The following is a 27,961-nucleotide window of genomic DNA, read 5'->3' on the forward strand; positions in this document are numbered from 1 at the left end:
TTAGGGTTGTGATGTGTCAAGAGCCACCCAGAAACAAAGCATGCAGGATAAGAATACACACTGGATCAGATGCCATTCTATCTAACGGCAGCACACAGTCACACTTTTACACATTAGGGCAAGTCGGTGTAGCCAGTCCAGTTCCTGCATGTTTTTAAGAGATCTCAGAGCCAATCCATGTGGGGCTGCAAGGAGAACCATTGGGGAAGAGTGCTCAAAAGCGTCAGGTACATATAAAATACCTGCATGGTTTAGCTGATACATTATAGTATCACACATGCATAGTATCATAAAAGCTGTGTTGATTCATTAGCTGTATGGAACTTTGTTTAGAATTTTCTTTAGCACAGTTTGCTCATGGATTTTATTGTAACTTTGCTAGGTATGCTAAAATTTGAGCACAGAACATTGGTTAGTTTCAGCAAATGTGCACACACACGCGCGCGCGCATACAAACAGTTGATTAGCCAACGGCATCATAAAATGTGTGTATCGTTATACCCCTTGAAGCTGAACAACAAAAGCTTAAAGAAAGTAAAGTAAGTAAAAAGAAAGCCAAAGCCCTATCATTCATGACACCTGATTTCTCAAAACCAACAGCTCATTCACCAAAAACACTTTGCTACAATAACACAATCCAGATATGACCAACACCTATCAGCAATTTACAAAGAGAAAACATTCCTGGCGTTTCTTGCACTAGGGATGGTCAGTATATACATGTGCTCATAACCTTATAAATAAGGTCTAAGTCTTATACGGCGTCGGCAAAGAGGACAGCACGAGGAGCATGCAGATAAGAGAATGGCCATGGGTGACTAATCTGAAATCCTCTGTCATCAACATCTCGTCGATGAGTCAGTCATTTTCTGACAGGTTCAAAGATTCAAGTAAGGTCAGTTCATGGAACAATTTCTTTTCCGGTTTACCCCTGGCCCACTGTGAAAAGATATTATTTATTTTGAGCTGCATCTCCTGGCATTGGTTTACCATTAGACGCAACTGACAAGATGAAACTTCAGAAATCATAAAAATAAAGAAATAAAGAAAGACAAAAAAACATTTAAGATCTTCCTCAGAAATTGAAATGGATCTGATCCAGCTGTTAAAAATGCTCACAAACTAACTCAGTCAATTAAAATGATTATCACTTAGAAAGAAAATGACTTGATTGGTTTATTCTGCTGGTGAAAGCTTTCTCTCAGGCATGCAGCCATACCTAGAAAAATGTTCATGTGGGAAAAACGATCTCCTGGGACCTCAAACCTCAAACCCAATCTACCCTCATACCTATCTCTAAGGGGTCTTTAAGATAACATGAGCTAAACTAATTAAAATATTTATCATGATCATAATAAAAGAAAACTTTACTACATGAATTTTGTAAAGAACAGAGCATTCCATGACTACAACTCGGGCACCTCAAGGGATTTATAATAAATAATAGTAGAAATAAATAATAATTTGATGTGGTTTTTCTACGAGGCTGCAGCTCCTTAGAAGAGACGGATGCCAGACTAAGAGCTCAACGAGCCTTCAGGTCTGAGGGCGAAAGGCCAGCGGCTGGGTGAGTTTTATTCAAGTGGTCCGGCATTTCTGCGTTAGCTCAGCCATTCCATTACTACGCGGGGTTAAACCTCCAGAAAAAAACATCAGTGTGCGTTTTACTTCATTCTTGCAGTGTTTACTCTGGATTCCTGACTGCTTCACAGCCAATATCAACTGTCCATGCTACAGCATTCTACAGAGAAAAGAAATTAGTCAGCATATGAACTTTAATCAATATGTCAGGTAATTAGTCAACCAATATACTGGTGTGGATTGTAAAAAGAGCTCTTACCTCCCAGCCCCTCAACATCCTGGGAGTCGGTGAAGGGAGCAGGACCCCAGACCCGGACAGTGCCATCGTCAGAAGCGCTGGCCATGAGTCCGGGCAGGACGGGGTTCCAGCTCACACAGTTCACAGTACGAGTGTGGCCTGTCAGCTCGGCGATGGGCAGCTCACTGCGCTTATGCCAGATGTACACTTTATGGTCTACAAACAAAGTTTTGATACAAAAGCTACACTCAATTATTAAGATCATTAATAAAATTCAGTGATAAATGTTTTTGGATGTCAAGTCGGCTTTGGACTAGGTAATCTGATTTAGTGATGTAAATTTTCTGACAGTACTGATGTCTCCTAGCAGAATAGACAAGTGTAAAGAATAGACTAGTGTAAAGCCCTGACAGCCCGAATATGCCTTGCTCATCAGTACCAGAGAGTCACCAGTAGTCACTCCTCATTAGCACGCGTTAACATCGATAAGGCATGGCAACAAGAAAGTGTCACTGAATGTTACATACAGAAAATGGTGGTGTCAAGTATTTTAGCAGATCTGTATCCTTGGACTGTTGTTAAGTTAAACTAGAGTAGGAAAATGTTTACTGTGGAAGCACTTCTGTAAGTCGCTTTGGATAAGAGCGTCTGCAATATGTCGAACATTTTAATGTAAATGTAAGAGCCAGGTTAATTCTGACCAGCCAAAGCTACCTTCGCTACCACTTGCAATGAAGTCTTCATTATGGCCTCCGAAGCAGGAGTGGATGGTGTAGTATCCTTGGGTCACACCTTGGTACTTTCTCACCAGAACCCGATCATGCAGGTCCCACAGATGAACTCCCTACACAGATGTGAGCAGTACCACACTTTTTTATTCCATTAGCAAACAGACACAACAGAAAATTTTAATACTTTAAAACATGGGTTCTAGATCAGGGGTAGTTTGGATCGTAGCCTAGTGCATTTTTTTGACAAATCAGTGTGTCAGTGTAGGAAAGCAGATTTTGCTATATGTTAAGTGAATTTGTGAACCATTTTTAAATAACATAAAATGAAGGTATTAAAATGTGGGTGTTTGTAAATTGCTGATCCTTTTAGCTAGGTTTAAATTTCATATGAGCTAAAATAGAGCTGCATGTGTGTGCAGCACTCTGAACAGGTCGTTTAATACCATAAAAATCATTTTGTGGAGTTTATATGTCTCTTTTTAATTCTCTAGAAACCGCTTTAAATAGCCTAGGAATTGGTACACAATGTTATTAAATTAAATTTACTCTAGAATCTATAATTAATCATAATTATGATATAGTATTAGTATTTTGCAAGACTTAGTAGTATGTAGTATGCAGCTGGGGAACAATGGGTGTGCTCGAAAAGTGAGCTCTCTACATAGACAGCATTTTACGTCATCCTATGCGCGCTCCCGAGAAGGAGACTGTTCGAAATCTTAGGTGCCTTAATATGCTCACTAGTAAGGCATCTTAAAATTTCAATGTTATTTTGACTCAAGAACGAGTGAGCATTGGAAGCGTCCTTAGTGATCAAGGCAATCCCAGCATTCAGTGCGGCAGCTCTTCTCTCGCAGAAAAATAAAAAAACATGGCTGACGGCTGAGAAACGAATGGAGTTACTTTCAAACGTAAATAAATTATTATTGATTTTTAACTTGTATAAACTTGCACAAGTGTTTATATTTGCAAGTTTGGGCTTGTCAGCAAATGTAACCGTTTTCGGTACACCAAGAGAGCTGTTAGTTGACATGCGAGCGCGCTGTGCCACCCCATCATATTGGTTTGAATGGCAAGATGCTAAGTGCTAAATCCGATGGAATCGCTGTCTAAGTAGCGCGTTCGAATAACCTGACTTATAAGTCATTGACTTATTAGAATCCTCTCTACTGAGGCAGCTGCCTATGTAGGCAGTAAGACAGCAAGGCAGCTCACTAGGTTTTCGAACACACCCAATAAGCTGGATTTTGCTAATAGTATCCTAACTAACATAAATATATTGTCCATACAAATCACAGCAGACTACTGGTCTAAGGCAACCTAAACAATTTTGACCTAAAACCAATGCAAGCAAATAAGGGTTATTAGGCCTTGCTCAGGGGCCCCACAATGGCAACTTGGCAGTGGTGCAGCACTTGAACCAGTGACCTTCCAATCAATAGTTCTACAACCCCCCCTTTTCTGTGTGTGGTCCTTTCCTGTTGCATTATTGTGCACAAAGCAAGGTCTATAAAGACATGAAGAATAGCTTCGTTTAAAGAAACTCCAGTGGCCTGCACAGAGCCCTGACCAGAATCTTTTCACATTATTATGTATGTACAGTAGATGGTGAAATTATTTGCAATCTAGAAAACTGTACTGAGAAATGTTTTTTAACTGACTGGCAATACTCCCCTAAAGTTTGACACAGAGTTGAGCACAAAGATTTTGTTGGATCCTTCATGATTCCTTTACCCGTTACCAATTTAGCTGCTTGTTGCAAAACAATGTTTTTTGAATATTCTCTAAAACCTTTACTCTTATTTTGCCTTTGTCCCAACTTTTTGAGTATGTTGTAGGCATCAAATTCTAAACGTGTTTCTATTTACAAACTACAATAAAGTTGATAAGTGAAAACTGAAATCTTTTCTTTTAATTTTGTAGAGTAAATAAAGATTCAAGAGAATTCCCTTTTCTCCCGATTTTTAGGGCATCCAATTTGTACTCAATTGCGTCATGCCTCTTGTTATGATTTAATGTAAGCATTGTAAATGTAATAATAAAAGTTCAGGTCACAAACACCTCACAAATGATAATAATTGTTAAAGAGCATTAAACGCTTCTCTGCAAAAAGCTGAAAGTTTATGTGTTGCATTGCTACTGCATAGTAACAAACAACTTGTCTAATGATTGGCAAACTCTGATCTAAATAAAAAGCATTACCTGATTCGCAACGTTTAAAAGCGCTAATCTGCCATTCTTTGACACGGTGAAAGACATTATTGGGTGATCTTCCTGAACTCTGTGGAACACAATTAACAGTTAGTTGTAATTCAGACTTTCCAGTCAGACTGGTTTTAGAAGTAAAGACATGTCCTTACATGTTTCTGTCAGTCAGATCTTCAAAGTTGTATCCCCGGATTCGCTGGTGTGTGTCTGAAGCCAGTACAGTTTTGCTGTCGTTTAAGCACCACAGGCATTGAACACGAACCCCCTCCCACGAGTCCAACAGGTTTCCATCAAGATCCTATTTATTCAGAAACCATATCAATAGAATAGTAGTGAGTTACCGAACCAGAACAATTTAAAAAAAAATGTGAAAATGCAACACCAGTGAAATGACAGAATAAATTCTTTAGATCGTTTAAAGTGTGAGTCCCACCTTATTTCAGCTAACCTCTGAACTTTGCATAGATCTAAAAGATGTATGTAAGGTGGGGTGGCAGGAATGCATCCAAGCCGAAGCTCAGTGTTTGGTGAGTGCAGAGTAAAGATTTAAAGCCATGCAGCTGTTTACATGATCCACTCAGGAACAGCTGGCAGGTTGTCAATCACTGTGATGTGATTTTAACACATAATAAAGATTGACTTTTATGCCAAAACACTTTTTTGTGAATTTTAGCCTGGCCCTTCAGATTTCAGTGATCATTGTTCATTTGCAATAGTTTTATTCAGTTGCTTTGTGCTCAAATAATAAGAAATGTTCCAGTCCTAATAAACACGCCAATCAATACAATCAATCCTGACATCCAGATTTTTTGATGTTTTATGACCACTGACAGGTGAATTGAATAACACTTATTATCTCTTCATCATGGCACCTGTTAGTGGGTGGGATATATAAGGCAGCAGAAGTAAGAAAAAAGGCCAAGCGTAAGGATTTGAGCGAGTTTGACAAGGGTCAAATTGTGATGGCTAGACTGGGTCAGAGCATCTCCAAAACTGCAGTTCTTGTGGGGTGTTCCCGGGCTGCAGTGGTCAGTATCTATCAAAAGTGGTCCAAGGAAGGAACAGTGGTAAACCGGCGACAGGGTCATAGGTGCCAAAGGCTCATTGATGAACGCGGGGAGCGAAGGCTGGCCCGTGTGGTCCGATCCAACAGTCGAGCTACTGTAGCTCAAATTGCTGAAGAAGTTAATGCTGGTTCTGAAAGGAAGGTGTCAGAATACACAGTGCATCGCAGTTGCAGGGCTATTTTGGCAGCAAAAGGGGAACCAATACAATATTAGGAGGGTGGTCATAATGTTATGCCTGATCAGTGTATTAAGGCCCTACCTAATTCACGTCTGTGAAAATCACATCACGGACCATGAAATAAGCTGTGTAACGTGCAATTTGCTGTGAAATTCAAATTTTAAGGTTTGTGTTTATCAATAGAATGTGTTTCATTCGCATAGCATTTAAGTGCCTTACATTTACTGGTTAATTTGTACATGAGGTGATCCTAGCAATCCTACGGCAATTCAGTTAGCAATCGGTCAGTCAAAATGTCGACGTCTAAAGCAGCTAAAAACACTACTAGGGTCCACAATTTTGTGGACACAGAGGGGGCTGTGTCAAAACATGGACGAGGATGTTCGTATCTGAGACAGAACCTTGCACCGTCGCTGGATGTTCCAGGTTTAAATTCAACGGTTAATGTAGGCTGTGCTGTGTATTGTAGCTTCGATATATTCTATCATTCAATTTTATTTATTGACTGCCATGAAATGTGGCACTTTTCTTCAATAATCTGTGAAATCTGTGACTGTAAATTTAGTACAGCCCTATGAATTAAAATCCACCATTAATAACAGTGACAAAAATGAACAGTATGTCCAAGGCACTGCTTCACAAATAACACTAAATTCCTAAGTGACATGTCACATGACTGGTGTGTATATGTTGTGTCAAGTGTCTCAGAAATGAAAAGTCACTTCACAATAGACACAACCTAGCAGTGATGCATAGTGCTACTCGCAACCAGGACACAAAAAATTGGAAGTGTGAATTGAAAATGCAGGTCACGTTGGTGCGACGAGCCCTGTGTAAACTGGTCAGTAGATATATTAGCTGACCTATAATTAAGCCAGTAATTATGTAATTAAGTAATTAATTAAGTAATTAAGTAATTTTTTAAGGTGATGTAAAAAAAAATCAGATAAATAGGGATAAAATGAAGAATACAGATCACTAGGATAATATAATAATGATACATACACATTGATAAAATTGGCCTCTTTGACCTCCAGTGACGAAGCGTTTGCCATCTGGATTCCATGCTACACTTGTCAGGCTGTCTTCATGGGATTGACTCATTTTTGTTCTCAGTTCTCCCGTCTGAATAACACAAACACACATTTACGAATGACAAATGAGGCTGAAACCAGCCATCTGGGGTATAACTGTGTGGTGTAAGGCTGCACCTGAACGTTCCAGAGCCAAAGCTCGGAGCAGTCATCTGGGCCACAAGCTATCAGGTATGCATCGTCTGGGCTCCAAGCCAGGTATGACACCCCATAGGCATGGCCTTCCAGTGTCTTCAGCTGCTTTAGCAAGTGTGTCTCCTGCCAACCCATGAAACACATACACACACACTTTTTTAATGTTCTTAGATAAGATCTTTATATTTCTATAAGCTTGTTGATTTCTTACATTTTATTGCTGTAATGCTGAAGACATTAAAATTTCACAATATTTTACTTAGTATAGGTTTGAAGCACATACCGGGTCGACCTGCCAGACAATTACTGTAGTGTCTTTGGAACCAGAGGCCAGTTTGGTGCCGTCATTAGAAAATTTGCAGAACCAGACCTCATTGCAGTGCTCTGTCAAGATCTGCTGCGTGTAACAGGGGAACTGTTTTCTGGATAGAACAAAAATAATGACTTTTAAATGAGCCATCTGTACAGCTTTTACAATCGACAAATCATTAACATTTTAAAGCAGCCGTCCAATAATTGTCCAATAATAATAACCTTAATAGTTTCTAAAATATGGCTGCTGTTACTCAACCTAATATCATGGGCCAGACAAGAAGACAAAGACAAATAGGCATGCACCACTCAAATAAACATTAACTTCTATTAACATGTGGATTTTACATGTAAACATATGATGCAACTATGCCCAAATGCCCAAAATGCCTTTCTATATGAATAAATTTAAATATATACATTCAACATGAACAATAGTGCCCAACGCCCTATTTCACAAGCAAACCACAGCATATGTAAGAACTTGGGTATTTCAGAAATACTGGTCATCAATTACAGCTGACACTGAGGTCAAGAACCCAGAGTAGATGACCCTACCAATCAAATCAGTTAGATGGTGGAAATGTATGTATATGGCATGTTACCGACTGCATTAAACAATGAATTACTTGTCCGTTATCGCTAAACTGGTTAATACTTAACATTCTCAGTATTTATTATTTATTCATCAGGATTTTAACATCATGTTTTACACACGTTTGGTTACGTTCATGACGGGACAGGTAATTACTGATTACACAAGATTCATCCGTTCAAGTCTTTAATGTCAAACACAGTCATGGACAATCTTGAATCTCCAATTTACCTTACTTGCATTGGTCTTTGGACTATGGGAGGAAACCAGAAGTCCTGAAGGAAACCCACTCAGACATGGGGAGAACATGCAAACTCCACACAGAAACAACCCGGACCGCTCCACCTGGAAATCGAACCCAGGACCATCTTGCTGTGAGGCGACAGTTCTACCCACTGAGCCAACATTTTTAGTATTAAAGATACTGTAAACAATTATTTCAGCAGTTCATTCATCATGTTTAGTACTTCATTGAGCCAACTTTAGCAACTATTCCAGCTACATTACTATCCATCTTTATTCTATGTTATTCTATATCAGCGTTTCCCAACCTTTTTTGCACCACGGACCGATTTCATTTCAGACCAGCGGGGAAGAGAGGATTTAATAATATTGCTCACAAACGATGTAAAATTTAATGTAAAGCTTTTTTCGCTGCAATGAGATGCTGCTCCCACCTAGGAATAACAATAAGACAATAACACCCAAAATAGAAGCAATGAAAACTGCTTTTCTAGCGATCTCTAATTCTTCATTCTTTCTGTGCAGCCCGGTATTAAATAGCCCACGTGGTTGGGGACCACTGTTCTATATTATGATGGGCCAAAATTGGGTAAAAATGAGCAAGGTAACCAACCAGTGGTGTGCAGGTCTTAACATATAAGAGCTGAGTTTAGTTGTTCCAGCCACACCCATATGCTTCAAACTTGGTGGCAACAATTTAAAGATGGGCCTTTCTGGTTCTGGCATGAGTTTGGTGTGAGAAAAGTCAAAAAGTCTTCACAGAGCCCTGACCTTAACCCCACTGAACACAATATCATTTGGAACACTTATTGCAAGCCAGGTTTTCTTATTCAACCTTAGTGTCTGACCAACAAGCCTGTGGTCAAGTCTGGAAAATGTACCTGCTGCACACGTGGTCCACCAGCAAGGACACAGACTCCAGACTGTTGTCGAGTTTGGTGTTGTGGTAGAGGCAGCGGTCTCTCTGCAGCTCCACGGCCTGGCGCAGTAAAGTCTGTAGCCTGCGTGGAGGCAGCATCACAGAAGGGGGCAGATAGGCTGTAGAAATGAGACAGAAAGAAATGGAGAGAGACCAGGCAGGAGTGGCAGGCGGCCGTATAAATTACGGCAGATGAAGGTGATTACAGACTATAGACAGGGTTGGGCTAGGAACGTACTCAACACAATTCTGTACACACAAACGGCTACGCCAGGCTAACACAGCGCATTTCTTTGTACTGCATTCTTACATCATTGCTTACTGTGTACACAGACCGTTTTCTTGCCAGAGTATTTGTAAGCAATGTTCGCTCTAGTAAACTAGCTCAGGCTTAGCTTAACTGCCTGAAAATAGCCATTTAAATTAGAATGTAATGCCATGTAAAACCAATCGCGCGTAGCTGGAAGCATTTACGTTTACATAATCGCACTGAGCACGCTCCAAGCCTTAGAGTCCATACCTTTTGAACTTAGCCACACAAGGAGAATTACTAAATTCAGTTGACTAGCTTAACCTCTCTTGAATGTATCAATAAATTATTTATTTTACATAACCTCTCGATTCAATTTAATTTAATGTCTCCTGACATGGCTAAATCAAAAGGCTACTGATCCAATCCATATTTTTGGATGTAAAAGACAAAAGGGAATTACATGACACTGATAGGTTAGTCAGAGGTTAAAATAAAGAAAGGACAGAGGGGAAAACAATATTTGACCATTATACACCATACTATGAGTACTGGAAACAATAGAGATTAGTTATACATGAATGTGTAAGGGGTGTGTGTGGGTGTGTGATCCACTCACTCTGGAGTTTGTCAAGCAGCTTGGAGCGGGAGGACGTTCCTTTTCCCTCCCACTCAGCTTTGGCTCGGAGATCGTCAGAATGGCTACACATCAGGTACCTAAGCGGCCAGCAAATGACACCATCCTCATCAACAAATGGTTTGTGTCCTACAAAATGTTCGCTTTTTTTCAGCGTGCATTTACAGTTGTACATTTCCTGTGCAGCAAATTATACTAAAATAAATAGAATAGCACATTTTGGCAATTGCTAAGGCACATTTTTTGTTTTTAGGAATTCATTACCATTCTTTCTTGCAGAATGCTTCTACATCTAATATATTCCTGGGCTGCCTAGCATTTTTGTCTCATGTTTATGTTGTTCAGTCAAAAGGATTTCAAAAGCTATAGCTTGCATTTCCTGAAGTGGTTCATAATGGATGTTTCGATCATTGTCCTGTTATAAAAGCCTGTTTTCTTTAGCTGCTTTTTGTTTTTGTCCGACTGTGTTGCTTTTACAGTTGCTTTCAAAATATTGGAATCCATTTATCATTATCCAATTATCTACCTGTGCAGTGTTTCCTGTGCTGCCGGCTGCAACACAAGCACAATGGTTTGCCACCAGATTTTTGCTAAAATATTGGGGTTTGCTTTGTCTTACTGGACAGCATACCATTTGTTTTGGGTCCTTCAGATCTAGCCATGACTTTTACAGTTGTCCTAACTGCTAATATTCTGCAGTTCACAGTGTTCACTGATCAGCCATAACATTAAAACCACCTCCTTGTTTCTACACTCGCTGTCCATTTCATCAGCTCCACTTACTATTAGACGCACTTTGTAGTTCTACAATTACTGACTGTAGTCCATCTGTTTCTCTACATACCTTTTAGCCTGCTTTCACCCTGTTCTTCAATGGTCAGGACCCCCACAGGACCACCACAGAGCAGGTATTATTTAGGTGGTGGATCATTTTCAGCACTGTAGTGACAGAGTTTTTAAATGCCGTGTCCACTCACTGTCCACTCTATTACACACCCCTGCCTGGTTGGTCCACCTTGTAGATGTAAAGTCAGAGACGATCGCTCATCTATTGCTGCTGTTTGAGTTGGTCATCTTCTAGACCTTCATCAGTGGTCACAGGATGCTGCCCACGGGGTGCTGTTGGCTGGATATTTTTGGTTGGTGGACTATTCTCAGTCCAGCAGTGACACTGAAGTGTTTAAAAACTCCAGCAGCGCCGCTGTGTCTTATCCACTCATACCAGCACAACACACACTAACACACCACCACCATGTCATTGTCACTGCAGTGCTGAGAATGACCCACACCCAAATAATACCTACTCTGTAGTGGTCCTGGGAGAGTCCTGACCATTGAAGAACAGCATGAAAGGGGGCTAACAAAGCATGCAGAGAAACAGATGGACTACAGTCAGTAATTGTAGAACTACAAAGTGCTTCTATATGGTAAATGGAGCTGATAAAATGGACAGTGAGTGTAGAAACAAGGAGGTGGTTTTAATGTTATGGCTGATCAGTGTATATTGCAAGCTGTAAGAGCTAGAGTAATTGTCTATAAATATTAGATTAGAATGATGATATAAAAATGCTATTCTGATATTGTTTTAATATAGATTTTATAAATTTGTATACCATTTTTGACTACAGTCAATATAGTGCTATGCAAAATGCAACTCCTCCTACCATATCTTTTTTTTCCTCTTGTTCTTCAATTTTTTCCACCAATTTACTCCTCTAATCTAGTCGTATCCAATTACCCTGATTGTGTTACACTTCACCTCTACCGATACAACCCTCCACTGCTGACTGAGGAGCTTCACAATTGACACGCGCCCCCGACACGTGTGCAGTACCGACTGCATCTTTTCACCTGCACAAGGCGAGTTCATATGCGGATCAGCTTTGTGCACAGAGAGCCACACCCTGATCAGCATTATTCCCCAACTCTATGCAGGCGCCATTAATCAGCCAGCAGAGGTCATAATTGCAACAGTTATGAGGAACCCTGGTCTGGCTTGTCCCACCCTCTGAACAGCAGCCAATCGTTGTTCATGTAGCCGCCCAGCCCAGCCGGATGGCAGAGCTGAGATTCGATATGATGTAATCGAAATCCCAGTTCTGGTGTGCTACTGTGTCTTTAAAGAAAAATAATAAACAACTGAGTAACAAATGAATAATTTGTCTCTCCAAACAAAGATCAGAACTGTCCAGACTATAATCTTTTTCTGTAGTTCTTTATGGATGTAAATGCTGGACAATAAAAAGCAGGACAAAAAGAAGATCAATATAAACTATGGAGTGAAAAATCAAAACTGGAACTGCTTCCATCCGGCTGGGCGGCCACATGAACAACGATTAGCTGTTGTTCAGGGATGGGGTGAGCCGGACCAGGGTTCCTCATAACTGGTGTAATCACGACCTCTGCTGGCTGATTGATGGCGCCTGCACAGAGTTGGGGAATAATGCTGATCGGGGTGTGGCTCTTGGTAGAAGTGAAGTGTAACGCAACCAGGGTAATTAGATATGACTAGATTAGGGGAGAAAACTGGGGGGAAAATTGGAGAAAAAAAAAAACTGGAACTGCTTGCCCATATGGTTTCGTGGTTTTGTAGCACAAGAAAAGTGAGGCATGTGACCAGAAGAATACTATCACTAATGTCAAGCACGGAGGTGGGAGAGCGCAGTGATAATATAGGGATGTTTTTTATGCATCTGTGTGAACTCAATCATGGATTCACAAACATTATCAAAGCATTCTGATGGAGAATTTATGCCTCATGTGGTGAAATTGAACCTTGATGATAATTGGACTTTACAGCAGCGATCCACAGCACACTTCCAAGTCAATTAAAGCCTGATTAAGGAATCAGTCCTGGAATATCGTGGAGTGGCCTTTTCAATCTTCTGATTTAAATCCCATAGAAAATCATTGGTGGGATTTAAAGAAAGCAGTTGAGACATTTGCAGAAAAAGATCAACATACGTTATTACATTTACATTTTCAGCATTTAGCAGACGCTATTATCCAAAGCGACTTACACAATGAGCAATTGAGGGTTAAGGGCCTCGCTCAGGGACCCAACAGTGGCAACTTGGTGGTGGCGGGGCTTGAACCGGCAACCTTCTGTTTACTAGTCCAGTACCTTAACCACTGAGCTATCACTGACTTATTACACTGCTTGCACGTATCAATAAATATTCTTCATCTGTTTACTGAGATTTCTAGTTTGTATATTACCATTCAGTTTTTGACGCATCACAATAATATGTTTTTTAAGGTCAGGGTTGAATATTTCTGACTGCAACTGTACATTATTAATGAGCATGTAGTGCATTTTATGCATGGCAGAGAGCCATATAAACAAACTCTTCTCAGTAAATGAGACAACAAAGCAGCAGCACTTTACCCGCTCAGGATATGGATGCGTTCTGTGTTGTATTTCAGAGGAGTCAACTCGGCTCTCAGAACATGCAGTGCCTCTAAAACCTTCCCATCTTCTAAATACTCCAAGTACTTCTGCTGCAGGAGCAAGAACTTCATACGCTAGAGTGTAACAGAACAAAATCATTAAATAAAAAGCTAAGCAAAAGCTACAGTTGTAAAAGCATCCATGAGACATTGTTATCTTACCACAATAGCGTTTGATGAATGCATCAGTGCTTTTAACTCATTCAGATCACTTTCAGCCTGTCAGGAATAAAGCAAAAGAACAGAAGACAGTTTAATGTTGCAACTTATTGAGTGAATGAAAGTAGATTTACCTTTAATTCTGCTAATAATTAAAGGAACTTGCTAAATCTGTCGCTCCATACCAGCAGTAGTGCAATGCTACTACTATAGCCAGTATCTCCTAATACAGTTACCATCAAAGAGTGGATGGACAAAATATTAGAAATAGGTATCAAACAAGCTGCAACAACTGGAATAGACAACAAAATAAACTAAAATCGATCTTTAAAATAGTTGGCAACAAGATTTATCATCGATTAGTTGGTCTTTTGTTTATTCCACACTGACATGGCTAAATAGGAAACTGCTGATGAACATTCATAGTCATGCTAGAATTAGTGTGCTGGATGATATGAGTAATTCAGGTTGTGTTCATTTATTTGTAGCCAACATAATTCAATGTCTCTCACTAAACCACGCCCATTAATGCAGAGTACTGTGTTTAGTTTGTAACCCAACAGAAAATACTGTCACCTGTTATTTTGGGCAAAACTTTTTTGGGTTAAAAATACACGCACCCAGGTGGACCAGTGCAGAGATTCTGAACTCCTCGGTTCAAAACTCGGCGTTGCCATCTAGCGGGCACAATTGGCAGTGCCTGCAGCAGACACTAATTGGCCACCATGTCTGCTAGAGCGGGATGACTGGACTATTGGGTGGGGTCTTCAAATGCTGTGCAAGGACCCTGATTATCAGATAGAGAGGGCTGCACACGGGTCGGAGGAAGCGTGAGCATAAAATATACCCTCCACAAATGCAATCAGGAATCCCAAGCAGCGGAGGACAAATTGACTATGCTAAACCAAGAGAAAAATGGGAGAAAATGGATAAATAATGCATAAAACAGTGCCGAGATGGTGCAGCCGGATATTCCGCTTGCACACCAGCACCAAGTTTCTGAACTCCCCGGTTCGAAACTCGGTGTTGCCACCGGTCGGTGGCACCATGCAGTGGGCATAATTGGCAGTGCCTCCAGCAGATACTAATTGGCCACCATATCTGCAGGGTGGGGGCCGGACGATGTGTGGGTGGGTGGGTCTTCATACGCTGTGTAAGGACCCTGATTGGCAGAAGAGACGCCTGTGCAGAATGCATGGGCGAGAAGAGGAGGGCTGTGCACGTGTCGGAAGAGGCGTGTACAGTGACGTGCTCTCCTTGGATGCAATCTGGTATCTCTCAGCAGCAAAAGACAAAATTGAATTGAGAGGAAAATGGGGGGGGGGGGAATGCATAAAAAAAAAAATTATACGTTTTCAACCTTCAAAGTTCATTTTATTTAGGTTTTGTATGTTTTATTCATAGTGCCCTGTGTATAATACGTTTAAGAGCATAAGAATGTGCACAATGTTACATTCTGTTGTACGAAGAGTCATTACATATAGATTAAATGCTAGATTGGACTTAAATGGTGGAAATTTAGGGCAGAAATAGTGGAATGAGTTTGGTGACAATTGGTGATTATTGGTTAATGATTCATCAGAAAATAATAAACAGTTTAATTGATTATTAAAATATTCATTAGTTGCAACTATCTAATAACAATATTATAATTTTATGAAGCTAATAGGGTGGCACGGTGGCTCAGTGGGTAGCACTGTCGCCTCACAGCAAGGAGGTCCTGTGTTCGATCCCCAGGTGGGGCGGTCCGGGTCCTTTCTGTGTGGAGTTTCCATGTTCTCCCCGTGTCTGCGTGGGTTTATTCCGGGTGCTCCGGTTTCCTCCCACAGTCCAAAGACATGCAAGTGAGGTGAATTGGAGATACTAAATTGTCCAAGACTGTGTTCGATATAACCTTGTGAATTGATGAACCTTGTGTGGTGAGTGACTACAGTTCCTGTCATGAATGTAACCAAGGTGTGAAACATGACGTTAGAATCCTAATAAACAAACAAACAAACAAACAATGAAGCTAATGAGGAACATGGCTAGCCTTGACCTCCAGAACAGCTTCAATGGTGAGAAATTGCTCTGGCTATTCATTTTTTTATATCAGAATCAGATGATTGAGGCAAAAAAAATGTTCTGACATTATTCATTTATAAGTAACACCAAGAGACAACTAGACCAATGACATTAAGTGTCTGTATAACACAATAAGTGAACATTGTCTGACTCGACTCTCAGGAATCCACAAAACTACATAAGCCAAGTCGGTGACTTATTAGTAAATAAGTCTGGGGAATAAATTAGAGTTTGACCCTGCTTGATACAGTCATTTAACTGGCCCAGTTTTCTCTAGCTTTTTTAGCAAAATCAAAACCTCTAGCATTAAAATGCCACTCCTGAGATTAAAAAAACACTTAGCCACCATGTTTTCCTTTAATGCGTCTTTAAATACTATTGTCCAGATTGTTATCTGGTGAAAACTAGGACTTATCAGACCATTCAGTATTCCATCACTGCTTACTAGTCCAGGTTTGGTACTCCTTACATTGTGTGTTACATTTTGTGTTGCCCTTTCATACAAAAGCCTTTCTGATAACAGCCTGGCTATGAATATCAGCTTTGTGAAGATTATGATGGACAGTTTTTTTGTGCCAAGTGGGTCTTATAGCTGCTAATTAAATATCCTGGTGGTGGTGTTTTTTTCCTGTGATACATTTGCAGTATTCAGTAACTATCCTGCAAAATGTCATCCATCTATGGATCTTTCTTTTTTTTTTGATACATGCTGGTGATGCATTGGCAATCAGCCTAACATGACATATCTGTACAGCTTTGGTTGACTAATTGTTATTTAGTCACTTCAAGCTCCCTCCTATTTATTTGATGTTTTAGTAATTCTCTTTAATAATTGCACTTTTAAATGTGATTTGTTTTCCATCCAATCTAAGAAAACACATCTGTTGTTTGCAAGGCATTAGCAGTCAAAACAAGCTGTCCGGATGAACGTGTTAATATTACCTTGTCCCATTCTCCCTCCATAACATGGTTGCGAAACTTGGTGGCAGCCGGATGCTCAAGTCTGCAGCCAGATTCCTGCATGAGCAGGTCCACGGTCTGACTGAAAAACAAGAATGAACACATTTATTTACTCACTTTAATGAACATGACTGAGGTGAGGACATTCAAATGCAACATACTAATAGATGTACACAAGGTACCTGTCCAGGGGGGCATGACATGACACAAACTAAAGCAATTCAATTTTCACCCACAGGAGGCATATTCGATTAGTCTCGCTGACCACGCACACACACATCTGATGTTATCCAGCTCAGTCTGAAAAACAGACCATTGACTAGCAAAACTTAAAAAGGGCTAACAGTGAAGATAAATCGGTGACAAAAACAATGACTGCGTTGTTTCAGCCTAGGACTCCACTAGTGAGGCCATAGCACCAATGCCGATAAGCAATCCACATCAATAGTTTTGGCTGTCAGTTATAACAGAGTATCCTGAACTGGTGAACTTAGCAAATTATGTACTTTTGCCAGTACTTGGCTCTGTGAAGGAACGTTTTCTGCTCTCGTCTACATCAAAAGCAAGTACCGTGTACGGTTTATGACTAGCTGTAACTGATATTGAACACCAAATTTCTATGATTTGCTCACAGAAACAGGCTCAGTCATCGCATTAAATAAGGTAGGGTTATATTATCATTATAATAGTAAATATTTAAATCAGCAAAATTTGTTTATTTAATTATTATTATTTTTCTCTGTGAACTATTTTTCTTGTCGGGTCACGACACAACACTATAGCTTTATCAGACACTGCATATCAAACATGATCCAATAGTGATTAAAAACTGAAAAGAATAAACAGCATATTGAATTTCAATTTACAAGCTAATCAAAATAATGTATTTTATGTCAGTGGTTCACAAAGTGGGGTCTGTGACCTTTTTGAGGGGGGTCCGGAATAGATCTTTAAATAAGCCAACAGAAAATTATACATTTACATTTTCAGCATTTAGGAGGCGCTTTTATCCAAAGCGACTTTGGGCAGTATACAGTCTAGGCAATTGAGGGTTAACGGTCTTGCTCAGCAGTGGCAACCTGGCAGTGGTGTGGCTTGAACCCGGCAACCTTCTGATTAGTAGTCCAGCACCTTAACCACTAAGCTACAACTGCTCTACATGACACTTGGTATTACACACATCACTTCTTCTAAACAGCCACATCAGCAAACATAGAAATATTGGAAACTTGTGACAGAAGTGTCAGGTGTAAAAACCAATCCAAACCAAATTCACAGCTTGATGCCGGACTTGAGAATTGAAAAGATAGGTGACAATTGAGGGGGAGCAGAAACACATCTGGTAACACCACACAGAAAGGACAACAAACCATGCAGAAATACACCCTGAACAAAGCGACCGTCCATCACAAGGCAACACACGCTCGCTTATTCACTCAGTCACACCCAACTGCAATTAAATACAGTACGATAACTCAATGACAGAAGTGTAATAAATTATAATATGTGCAAATACTGGAATCCCTGCACTATCATCGCAAATGTAGGTATGTGGTAGGTATCTTCAATGTGTAATTTGTAAATGTCAATCAAATGTTGCAGAAACCTGATTAGCTTTAATCCTTTGATAGTTTGTATGTAATAATAAGTGTGAACAGTAAATCACTTGAAGGTTTGGAATGCAACCTCGACAGATTTACACATCTGCAATATTTCAATGTTATAAACAAGAATTTCACAAGAAGCTCAGGAGCTGTTTTAGGTTCTGCAGGCAATTGCTGATGAAGCTGTGACCTTTAAGATGATCTTGTGGATCTAATTCTAATTCTGATTCCATGTTACACTGGCTCTGGGTTTGTTGACTTACATTTGATTGCATGTTAGAAATATGGCAAAGTCAAAAGAGTTGTTCAATAAGTTAAGAGAAGAGATTATTGCCTTGTACAAACAAAAAAATTGATTAAAAAAGATAGCAAAGGCACTGAATGTTTACAAAGTTCAAAGTTAAAGGAACACTGGCTACACTACCTGGACGTGGCAGAAAGGGGAAGCTATCACTGGTTGCCACAGGATTTCTGAGGTGGCAGGTGGTCAGAACCCTCAAGTGACTGCAAAAAACCTGCACCAAAGTTTGGTGGCAGCAGGCAATGAGGATTCAGTTTGCACAGAAGTTTTGGGATTCTACTCTGTGTAGCACTGAAACAAAACTGGAACTTTTCAGGCCTTTGGATCAGTGGTATGTCTGGAGGAGGAAGAATGAAGCATACGTGGAAAAGAACCCATGGCCGTGTCACAGTCGCTTGACTTGAAACCCATAGAAAATCTTTGGAGGAATTTGAAGAAGGCGGTCAAAGCAAACTCAAGAATATTAGAGCACCCAGGTGGCGCAGCGGGATATTCCACTAGCGTAGCAGCGCTGTCATTTAGAACTCTCCAAATTTGAATCTGGCTGGGCAACCCCTAGCAGGCAAAACTAGCAGGCACAGCAGACAAAATTGGCCACTAGTCTGTGGGGTGGGAAAAGACCAGACCAAAATGGTGATGGGGTCTTTGAAGCTGTGTAAGGACCCTGGATAGTAGCCCAAGGCACCTGTTTGTTTGTTTGTTGTTTAATTCTTAACGCCATGTCAGTTGCTTTGGCTATCATCATGGCTAGCTAATAGTCTTTAAAAGTCAAAGTGGTGGGTCGATTGCTTTCTTAACAAGTCTGTATGGTGATTAGAGTGATTATGTAACAATGTGAGTCTTAATTGTTTTGTCTTTATCTTTTCTTATATGGCATTTTTAAGTGTGAGTGCTTTCAAGAATTTAAGCAGGTTTTGAAAGTTTCCCTGTAATTGTTTGTACTGTAGAACTTTGCTCTGATGCGAATCCACCAAAGTATGAACGAATAAGAAGGGGTTGGACTATGTATGTGTCGGAGGGAGACTTTGTCCGGCAAATATATTCTCTTCAAATGTGATCAGGGTCCCCAGCACCGGAACACTGATTGGCTACGCTAAATTGGGAGAAAAAAGGAAAAGATGCATAAATAAAATAGTGAAAAAGAATATTAGTAAACTGGAGGCTGTGGCCTATTAGGAATGTGCTTGGATTTCTCAAGAACTCTTCCAGAAGCTTGTGACTCACTATGCATCACGTTTGCAGCAGGTTACAACAACAAAAGAGTGCTCTACTAAGTATTTTAAGTACTAAGTACTGATAATGCTTGTCATTAAGAGGTTGAATAATTCGGAGACTGCAGTAGTCATTAAAAGTGGCATTTTGTGTTGAATTTGGAGAAACCACTTGTTATTAGTTGTGTTGAGCTATTTAAATGATTCGTGTTTGATTAGTTTATTGCAAACAGCTGAACATATTGTTAAACCCAATATGTAATCTTGTAACAAAAAAAATGAATCCAGCCTATCAGCGATCTTAAACATTTTCAATTTACAGTGCTAATCACCAAGCATTGTAGGTGTCTTTTCCCTGTAATGCACTTGCTTTCGTTCACACATGAGCCAACCTGGTAATTATCAAAGTCAACAAAGTCAGTGTCAGTGGTGTAAATTTCTCTGGTATTTTAACTTTAAAAAGCTTTCATATGAAACCTTACAGAGATGTGTACATGTAAAACCGGTTCACTAGTTAGCTTTATTATTGGGAAGCTGCCAGTATTGGATCAATAATTGTATTAAACAATACTCAGCTCTAATATATGCATTATGTAAAATGACACTGGGACATTTTTAATTGATTAGTTTTTATTTACAGGCGTTCAGGTGGTGCATCGGTAAAACAAGCTAGGACACAGCCCTGATTCTGGACTGCATTGCTTGGGGGGGACAATGAGAAAATCTAGGGGGGCAATGCACACCCCAAACCTTGGTCATTGCTTCATGCACTTTTTAGATGCTCCCTAAGTTGTTTTTTTTTAATTATTGTAGATGAACCTTACATTTAAGAAATAGCTTTAACTAAAAATTAACAAAATAACTTTTTGAAATATATTTGATTGTTGTTTGCTCCTTGTTTACTGCAGAGTTAGTTTAATGTTAGTGCAATTGTATTCATTTTGGATGTTTATTGGCTGAGAACAAAGAAATACTATAATACAAGAAAAATAAATAAATGATGTCTCGGACGTCAGGTGACCGCGTCATAACATTATTATTACTTTTTCAACACTTGTGCTTGATTTACACCGTCTATATATGAAGCAAATACACGCATGTCAGCGCATGCACACGCTTGTGCGTTTATTTTCAGTTGAACTGTTAGAAAATGTTAATTTCGGTACACACCGTTTTTCAATTTCTGAAAATATTTTCAATTTTGGGATTTGAAGTGAAAAACGAATAACCAAAGGTACACAGACCCCTTTGTACACAGACCCCCAGTGAGAAAATCTGGGGGGGCCAATGCCCACCCCATCGCCGGCCCTGCTAGGACACCAAAGCGGTGTCTCAAACTTGTCGGTTTGAATGTCAGCTCTGCTACCGGCAGGCTGAGAACAACGATTGGCTTGTTGTTCAAGAATGGGTGCAGGAGGGGATTCCTAATAAATGATGTAATTACGACCTCTGCTGGCTGACTGATGCCATCTACACAGAGATGACGAATAATTAGGATCAGGTGTGCCTCCCCGTACACAAAGCTGATCCTCATATGAACTTGTGCAGGTGAAGAGATGCAGTCGGCTACTGCACACATGTCGGAGGGGGCGTGTGTCAGTCACAGCTCTCCTCAGTCAGTGGAGGTGAACATCAGTAAAGAGGAGGAGTAATGCAATTGGGTAATTGGATACAACTAGATTGAAAGGGAAACTGGGGGGGAAAATAAATACAACAGGAGTGTGACAATAATAACTATTGACAATAATGACTACAACAGCGGTGACTAAGAAAAAACTGCACTAAGGTGTTTAATCAAAACTGTACTGACTGAGCTAGAGCACCTTATCTTCCAAAAAAAAACTGCAGTGGGTGTTTTGTTGGTGCTAGTAACTGTGAAGGCCTTACATTATGTTTTTACACACATCAAACCCTTCAGTGACCACTTGTGCTCTGCAGATTGGAACACTGTCAGTATGTTCCTTCATATTCATCTGAAAAATTAACTGACATTCTCAGCCAGTTAATGATCAGCTGCTTCTCTGCTGTCCCTGAAACACTGCACTAAAAACGTCATTAAATGTGCACTTGCAGTCAGAATTTCAAGAGCTTCACAATTATGATAAAAAATTGCATACACTTGAGATTTGAACTAGTTTGCACCTGTTCTTTTTCTGCGACTGTGTGTTTGAAGAAAGAAGTATACACTGATCAGCCATAACATTAAAACCACCTCCTTGTTTCTACACTCACTGTCCATTTTATCAGCTCCGCTTGTCATATAGAAGCACTTTGTAGTTCTACAATTACTGACTGTAGTCCATCTGTTTCTCTACATACCTTTTTAGCCTGCTTTCACCCTGTTCTTTAATGGTCAGGACCCCTACAGGACCACTACAGAGTAGGTATTATTTAGGTGGTGGATCATTCTCAGCACTGTAGTGACACTGACATGGTGGTGGTGTGCTAGTGTGTGTTGTGCTGGTATGAGAGGATCCGACACAGCAGCGCTGCTGGAGTTTTTAAATACCGTGTCCACTCACTGTACACTCCTACCTAGTTGGTCCACCTTGTAGATGTAAAGTCAGAGACGATCGCTCATCTATTGCTGCTGTTTGAGTGGTCATCAGTGGTCACAGGACACTGCCCACGGCGCTGTTGGCAGGATATATTTTTGGTTGGTAGACTACTCCCAGTCCAGCAGTGACAGTGATGTGTTTAAAAACTCCAGCAGCGCTGCTGTGTCTGATCCACTCACACCAGCACAACACACACTAACACACCACCACCATGTCAGTGTCACTGCAGTGCTGAGAATGACCCACCACCTAAATAATACCTGCTCTGTGGTGGTCCTGTGGGGGTCCTGACCATTGAAGAACAGCATGAAAGGGGGCTAACAGAGCATGTAGAGAAACAGATGGACTACATTCAGTAATTGTAGAACTACAAAGTGGAGCTGATAAAATGAACAGTGAGTGTAGAAACAAGGAGGTGGTTTTAATGTTATGGCTGATCGATGTATGTTCCAATTAATCAAACACTAAATGTTTTTTTTTTTTTTAATGAAGGGAAACTCTGGGTCAAAAACAAACACACATTCATACAGCACACCTAACATTTAGTTATATTTCACTTAGCTCTTTTCACCTTGATCAGTCCCTGTTGATAGACATCAGCAGCACTGCTGGCATCTGACACTACTGTGCTTGGCTCTTTGACCACTTTACTTGGTATAAATTGCAGAGCTCAACCACATTTGGTGCATTTTTGGCAGGGACTGGACTTTTTAATGCAATCCACATATTATTAATAGTGTTGAGGTCATGACATCCGGAAGACTATTGCATCAGCTATATTCTGTGTTTTGATTTAGACAGTTTTGAGTCATCACAGTGCTCCATAAGAGCACCAGTCTTTTTAAAGATTCAACCTCCTGGCTTAAAGTTTAAGGTGGTGCTAAAAATGTTGGGATATTTATTATATATTATGATTTTAACATCATGTTTCACACTTCGGTTACATTCATACAGAAACGGTAGGTACTCGTTACACAAGATTCATCAGTTCACAAGTGTAATGTCAGACAATTTTTGTATCTCCAATTCACCTCACTTGCATGTTTTTGGACTGTGGGAGGAAACCGGAGCTCTCAAAAGAAAACCCATGCAGACACGGGGAGAACATGCAAACGCCACACAGAAAGGACACGGAAAAATGTTGGGATAAACTTTTCCCTTTGTTATTTGGTGACATTCCACTGGCAGCCAGACTGCCCAAGAAATCATTACCATCATGCTTGACAGTAGGTAGAATGTTGTCTCACTTGTTCTTCTTTAAACATACAAGTCCCCTACAGCTGGATGTACATTTTTGACTGGAAATGCAGTTTTGTCCCAGTTTCTATTAATAAGCTGAGCAGGCTATGTGCCTGAAGCTCCTGCCAGCCATGTCATAAAACCACCTTTTTCAAAGTTTTATAGATCTGATTATATTGCTTAATTGTATAATATCGTAAATAAATCTGTATTTGTTGTTTGGTTGCTAATTTATTTGAGGTTGTGTGCTTTATTTAGAAGCCACCTGTAAATCTGAGTACAGTTTACAGTGTAAGCAATTCAGTGTTAAGGGCCTTGCTCAAGGGCCCAACAGTGAAAACCTGGCAGTGATGGGGTTTGAACCAGAAACCTTCTGCTTACTAGTCCAGTGCCTTAATCGCCAGGCTACAACTGCCAACTGGCTTAATATTAATATTCATTGTCTGTTTTACCACTGTTTTATCCTTTTCAGGGTCGCGGTAGGTATGATTCACGGGGCGAAAGGTGGAAACAGCCTGGACAGGTTGCCAGTCCATCACAGGGTAAACACACACATTCAAATCTAGGGCAATTTTAGTAGCAATTAACCTGACTGTGGGAGGAAACCGGAGCTCCCGGATGAAAACCTGCAAACTCGACACAGAAAGGACTTGTACTGCTCCACCTGGGAATCAAACCCAGGACCGTCTTGCTGAGAGTGCTACCCACCGAGCCACTGTGACACCACTTAAAGCAGGGGTAAGATCAAAGATTTTTCAGTGTGTCTGATTACATGTGTATGATTCAATGTGTATGGTTACTGTATACACACACACACACACACTCACACACATTCAAATCTAGGGCAATTTTCGTATCTCCAATGAACCAGACTATGGGAGGAAACCGGAGCTCCCGGATGAAAACAAGCAAACACAGAAAGGACCTGCTCCACCTGGGAATCAAACCCAGGACCTTCTTGCTGAGAGTGCTACCCACCGAGCCACTGTGCCACCACTTAACAAAAACAACAACAATAATGAAGCAAAGGTAACATCAAAGAATTTTCAATGCCTATGATTTTGTATGATTACAATGTGTATGATTACATGTGTATGGTTACTGTATACACACACACACACACATTCAAATCTAGGGCAGTTTTAGTAGCAACAATTAACCTGGCTATGGGAGGAAACCGGAGTTTCCGGGGGAAAGCATGCACAAAGAAACTCCACAAAGAAAACACCTGGAGTGCTACCCACCGAGCCACTGTGCCACCACTTCACAACAACAACAATAATAAGGCAGGGGTAAGATCAAAGAATTTTCAATGTGTATGATTATCTGTGTATGTGTACTGTACACACACACACATTCAAATCTAGAGCAATTTTAGTAGCTCCAATTAACCTGGCTGTGGGAGAAAACCGGAGCTCCCGGAGGAAAACATGCAAACTCCACAAAGAAAACACCTGGACTGCTCCATCTGGGAATCGAACCCAGGACCTTCTTACTGAGCATGCTACCCACCGAGCCACTGTGCCACCACTTAACAACAATAACAGCAATAAAGCAAAGGTAACATCAAAGAATTTTCATTGCCTATGATTTTGTATGATTACATGTGTATGGTTTAATGTGTATGTTTATTGTATACACACACACACACACACACACACACACACACACATTCAAATCTAGGGCAATTTTAGTAGCTCCAATTAACCGGGGCTCCTGGATGAAAACCTGCAAACTTCACGAAGAAAGGACCTGTACTGCTTCACCTGGGAATCGAACCCAGAACCTTCTTGCTAAGAGTGCTACCCACCGAGCCACTGTGCCACTACTTAACAGCAATAATAAAGCAAAGGTAACATCACTCACTCACTCTCTTAATCGCTTATCAAATTAGGGATGCTGGAGCCTATCCCAGCTTTTCAATGGGCGCAAGGCACACAGCAAAACCCTGGACGGGGCGCCAGTTCATCGCAGGGCAGACACACACATACACACACCCATTCACCTATAGGGCAATTCAGTGTCTCCAATTAACCTGACTGCATGTCTTTGGAATGTGGGAGGAAACCGGAGCTCCCGGAGGAAACCCACGCAGACACTGGGAGAACATGCAAACAGCAATAATAAGGCATTTTCAGTTTTACCTTTCAACTTTTGAGCTAGAACTAGTAATAATCTAGAGTTTTAGCAGGGTTTCTAACTGTATTTCAGAATGTATGATGTTTTTATTCATTTCTGCATTGTGCAAAATGGAGCCCCCTGTGTTCTGTTTGTTTACCGTGCCGTGTTGTCAGTTAAGACTTGTTTTGATGGCTGTGACAAATAACACAGATACAAGGAGCTTAAACATTGTAGTTTAGCTTTTTTGATGTTATGACAAATTAGTTTTATAGATGAATAAATCATTCGGATTAAAGCAATAGGTGGACTTACTTAAGCCCTAGTCCGTGTAGATGTTGTCCTATTAAACGGATGACATCCTCGTCGGCTTGAGACAGTCGCTTTTTCTTTTTCATCGAGCCCGTGTCGGAGGTCAGGATCGCAGTGAAAGAGTGATTCCCCGGGGTTGGGACTCCGTTGTTAGCAGGGACAGCGGTGCCGTTGCCGCTGTTAGTGGAGGACAGTAGCCCGTTCGAGTGCGCTTCTCCGGCCGCCGAAGACTCGCCGTTTTGGGCGCTATTCAGGCAGGACAGCTCAGAGTTTTGTTCCTGTCCTGCCCCGTTGGCCTGCATGTTAGAATTAATATCAGTGCCCGAGTGCTGGTTGATGTTGAGAGCAGGAACAGCGCGGCGGTTCGGGTAAGAAGCGAAGCCCAGAAGAGGCGCACAGAGGCCCGCAGCAGCCCCGGCACAAGCCCCGGTCTCTCCTGCGCCCTCCGCCGCCGACGCTCGGGGTTTCTTCCGCGGTGGAGAAGCTCCGCCCTGTTCCGAGTCACTGGAAGAACAAGCCGAGGCCAGAGTTACTTCAGCGAGGAAGTCGGTGACAGGACAGCCGCAGTGTTGGTTCAGGGTACGGTTGCGGCTGAATGAAGTGATGAGGCTCACTGCGGTATCTGCACTTTATTTCTCAGCTTGTGTTATTGTTTGTCCGAACAGCTGCAACCCGCTATGGACGTCTATGCGCAATGACGTCACCGGGAAGCCCTAAACAACCTTGAGCTTTATGGTGCCTTCAAGAGCTCCATAATGTTTCACACGATTACAAAAACAAATGCCCAGAAAAGTTTAGTCCTGTTTCCCTGATGTTGTTACGGAGCCCCTTAGTACGGAGCCCCTTAGGGGTCACTAAGGAAAAAAATATATATGAAGAGCGTAATCCGTACCCTCGGTTTAGTAAACCGTACGCACGGTTTAGTAATCCGTACCCTCGGTTTAGTAATCCGTACCCACGGTTTAGTAAACCGTACGCACGGTTTAGTAATCCGTACCCTCGGTTTAGTAATCCGTACCCACGGTTTAGTAAACCGTACGCACGGTTTAGTAATCCGTACCCTCGGTTTAGTAATCCGTACACACGGTTTAGTAATCCGTACCCCCGGTTTAGTAATCCGTACCCTCGGTTTAGTAAACCGTACCCTCAATTTAGTAAACCGTACGCACAGATTGTCTGCGCTACAAGTTTTACTGTGCGCCCACACCCCGTTTTACGGTAATACAGTTGCGAAGCATTGAAGAGAATAAAGCATCTTTTTACAGCTGGGGTGATGGGATAGCAAACTTATTAAAAAGTCAAATCAAAATCTTATCAAATGCCACCCCACAATCATAAATAACACGAGTACTTAGCTTGTGATTTGAGAGGATTTTACCTTAGGAATTTAGAATAATAATAATAGGATTGCAAACCAACGTAAAGTGAAATGTACAGTATAAATGTCTGAGACTCATAAAGTCAGTAAGTAGAAGTAGGAGTATTCTTTAAGAGTCTGATGGGGTGATTTGATAATAATTTGATTTGCATTTTACTTTACGTTGGTTTGCAATCCTATTATTCTAAATTCCTAGGGTAAAATAGTCTCAAAATCACAAGATGAGTACTAGTGTTATTTATTGACTTATTTATTGTTTATTTATTGTTATTGATTTGACTTTTTAATAAGTTTGCTATCCCATCACCCCAGATTACTACAGTAAAGATGTCTGAAATGTATTCCATTAATAAAAGAGTTAATGCTCTTAAAGAAAAAAGTGGAGTGCTTTGATAATAATTTGATTTGCTTATTTTAGA

At 40.7% G+C, this 27,961-nt stretch overlaps 1 protein-coding gene across 1 annotated transcript; it reads right to left on the minus strand.

Moving 5' to 3' along the window:
• Nucleotides 1-370: 370 nt before the first annotated feature.
• On the minus strand, nucleotides 371-26,864 carry wdr26a (WD repeat domain 26a). The gene is made up of 14 exons (XM_062992131.1): nucleotides 26,168-26,864; nucleotides 16,804-16,903; nucleotides 13,801-13,857; nucleotides 13,577-13,713; nucleotides 10,171-10,268; nucleotides 9,264-9,420; nucleotides 7,516-7,654; nucleotides 7,215-7,355; nucleotides 7,009-7,128; nucleotides 4,911-5,056; nucleotides 4,753-4,831; nucleotides 2,534-2,663; nucleotides 1,841-2,035; nucleotides 371-1,741 (listed from the first exon to the last, which is right to left on the minus strand). Exons 1-14 carry the CDS (start codon nucleotides 26,464-26,466, stop codon nucleotides 1,719-1,721), a joined length of 1,821 nt encoding a protein of 606 aa, XP_062848201.1. The 5' UTR covers nucleotides 26,467-26,864; the 3' UTR covers nucleotides 371-1,718.
• Between the last annotated feature and the right edge of the window lie 1,097 nt (nucleotides 26,865-27,961).

This window comes from Trichomycterus rosablanca, chromosome 3, assembly GCF_030014385.1.
Source record: "Trichomycterus rosablanca isolate fTriRos1 chromosome 3, fTriRos1.hap1, whole genome shotgun sequence".
Taxonomy (NCBI): Eukaryota; Metazoa; Chordata; class Actinopteri; order Siluriformes; family Trichomycteridae; genus Trichomycterus; species Trichomycterus rosablanca.

What these genes read in the sequence shown, in the direction of transcription:
- wdr26a (XM_062992131.1), bottom strand. Translation starts at nt 26,466, where the DNA reads ATGCAGGCCAACGGGGCAGGACAGGAACAAAACTCTGAGCTGTCCTGC. An exon ending in TTGTCTGGCAGGTCGACCCG is followed by an intron (nt 7,356 to 7,515) that starts GTATGTGCTTCA and finishes ATGGGTTGGCAG; the next exon opens with GAGACACACTTGCTAAAGCA. An exon ending in CATTGCAAGTGGTAGCGAAG is followed by an intron (nt 2,036 to 2,533) that starts GTAGCTTTGGCT and finishes CTTTGTTTGTAG; the next exon opens with ACCATAAAGTGTACATCTGG.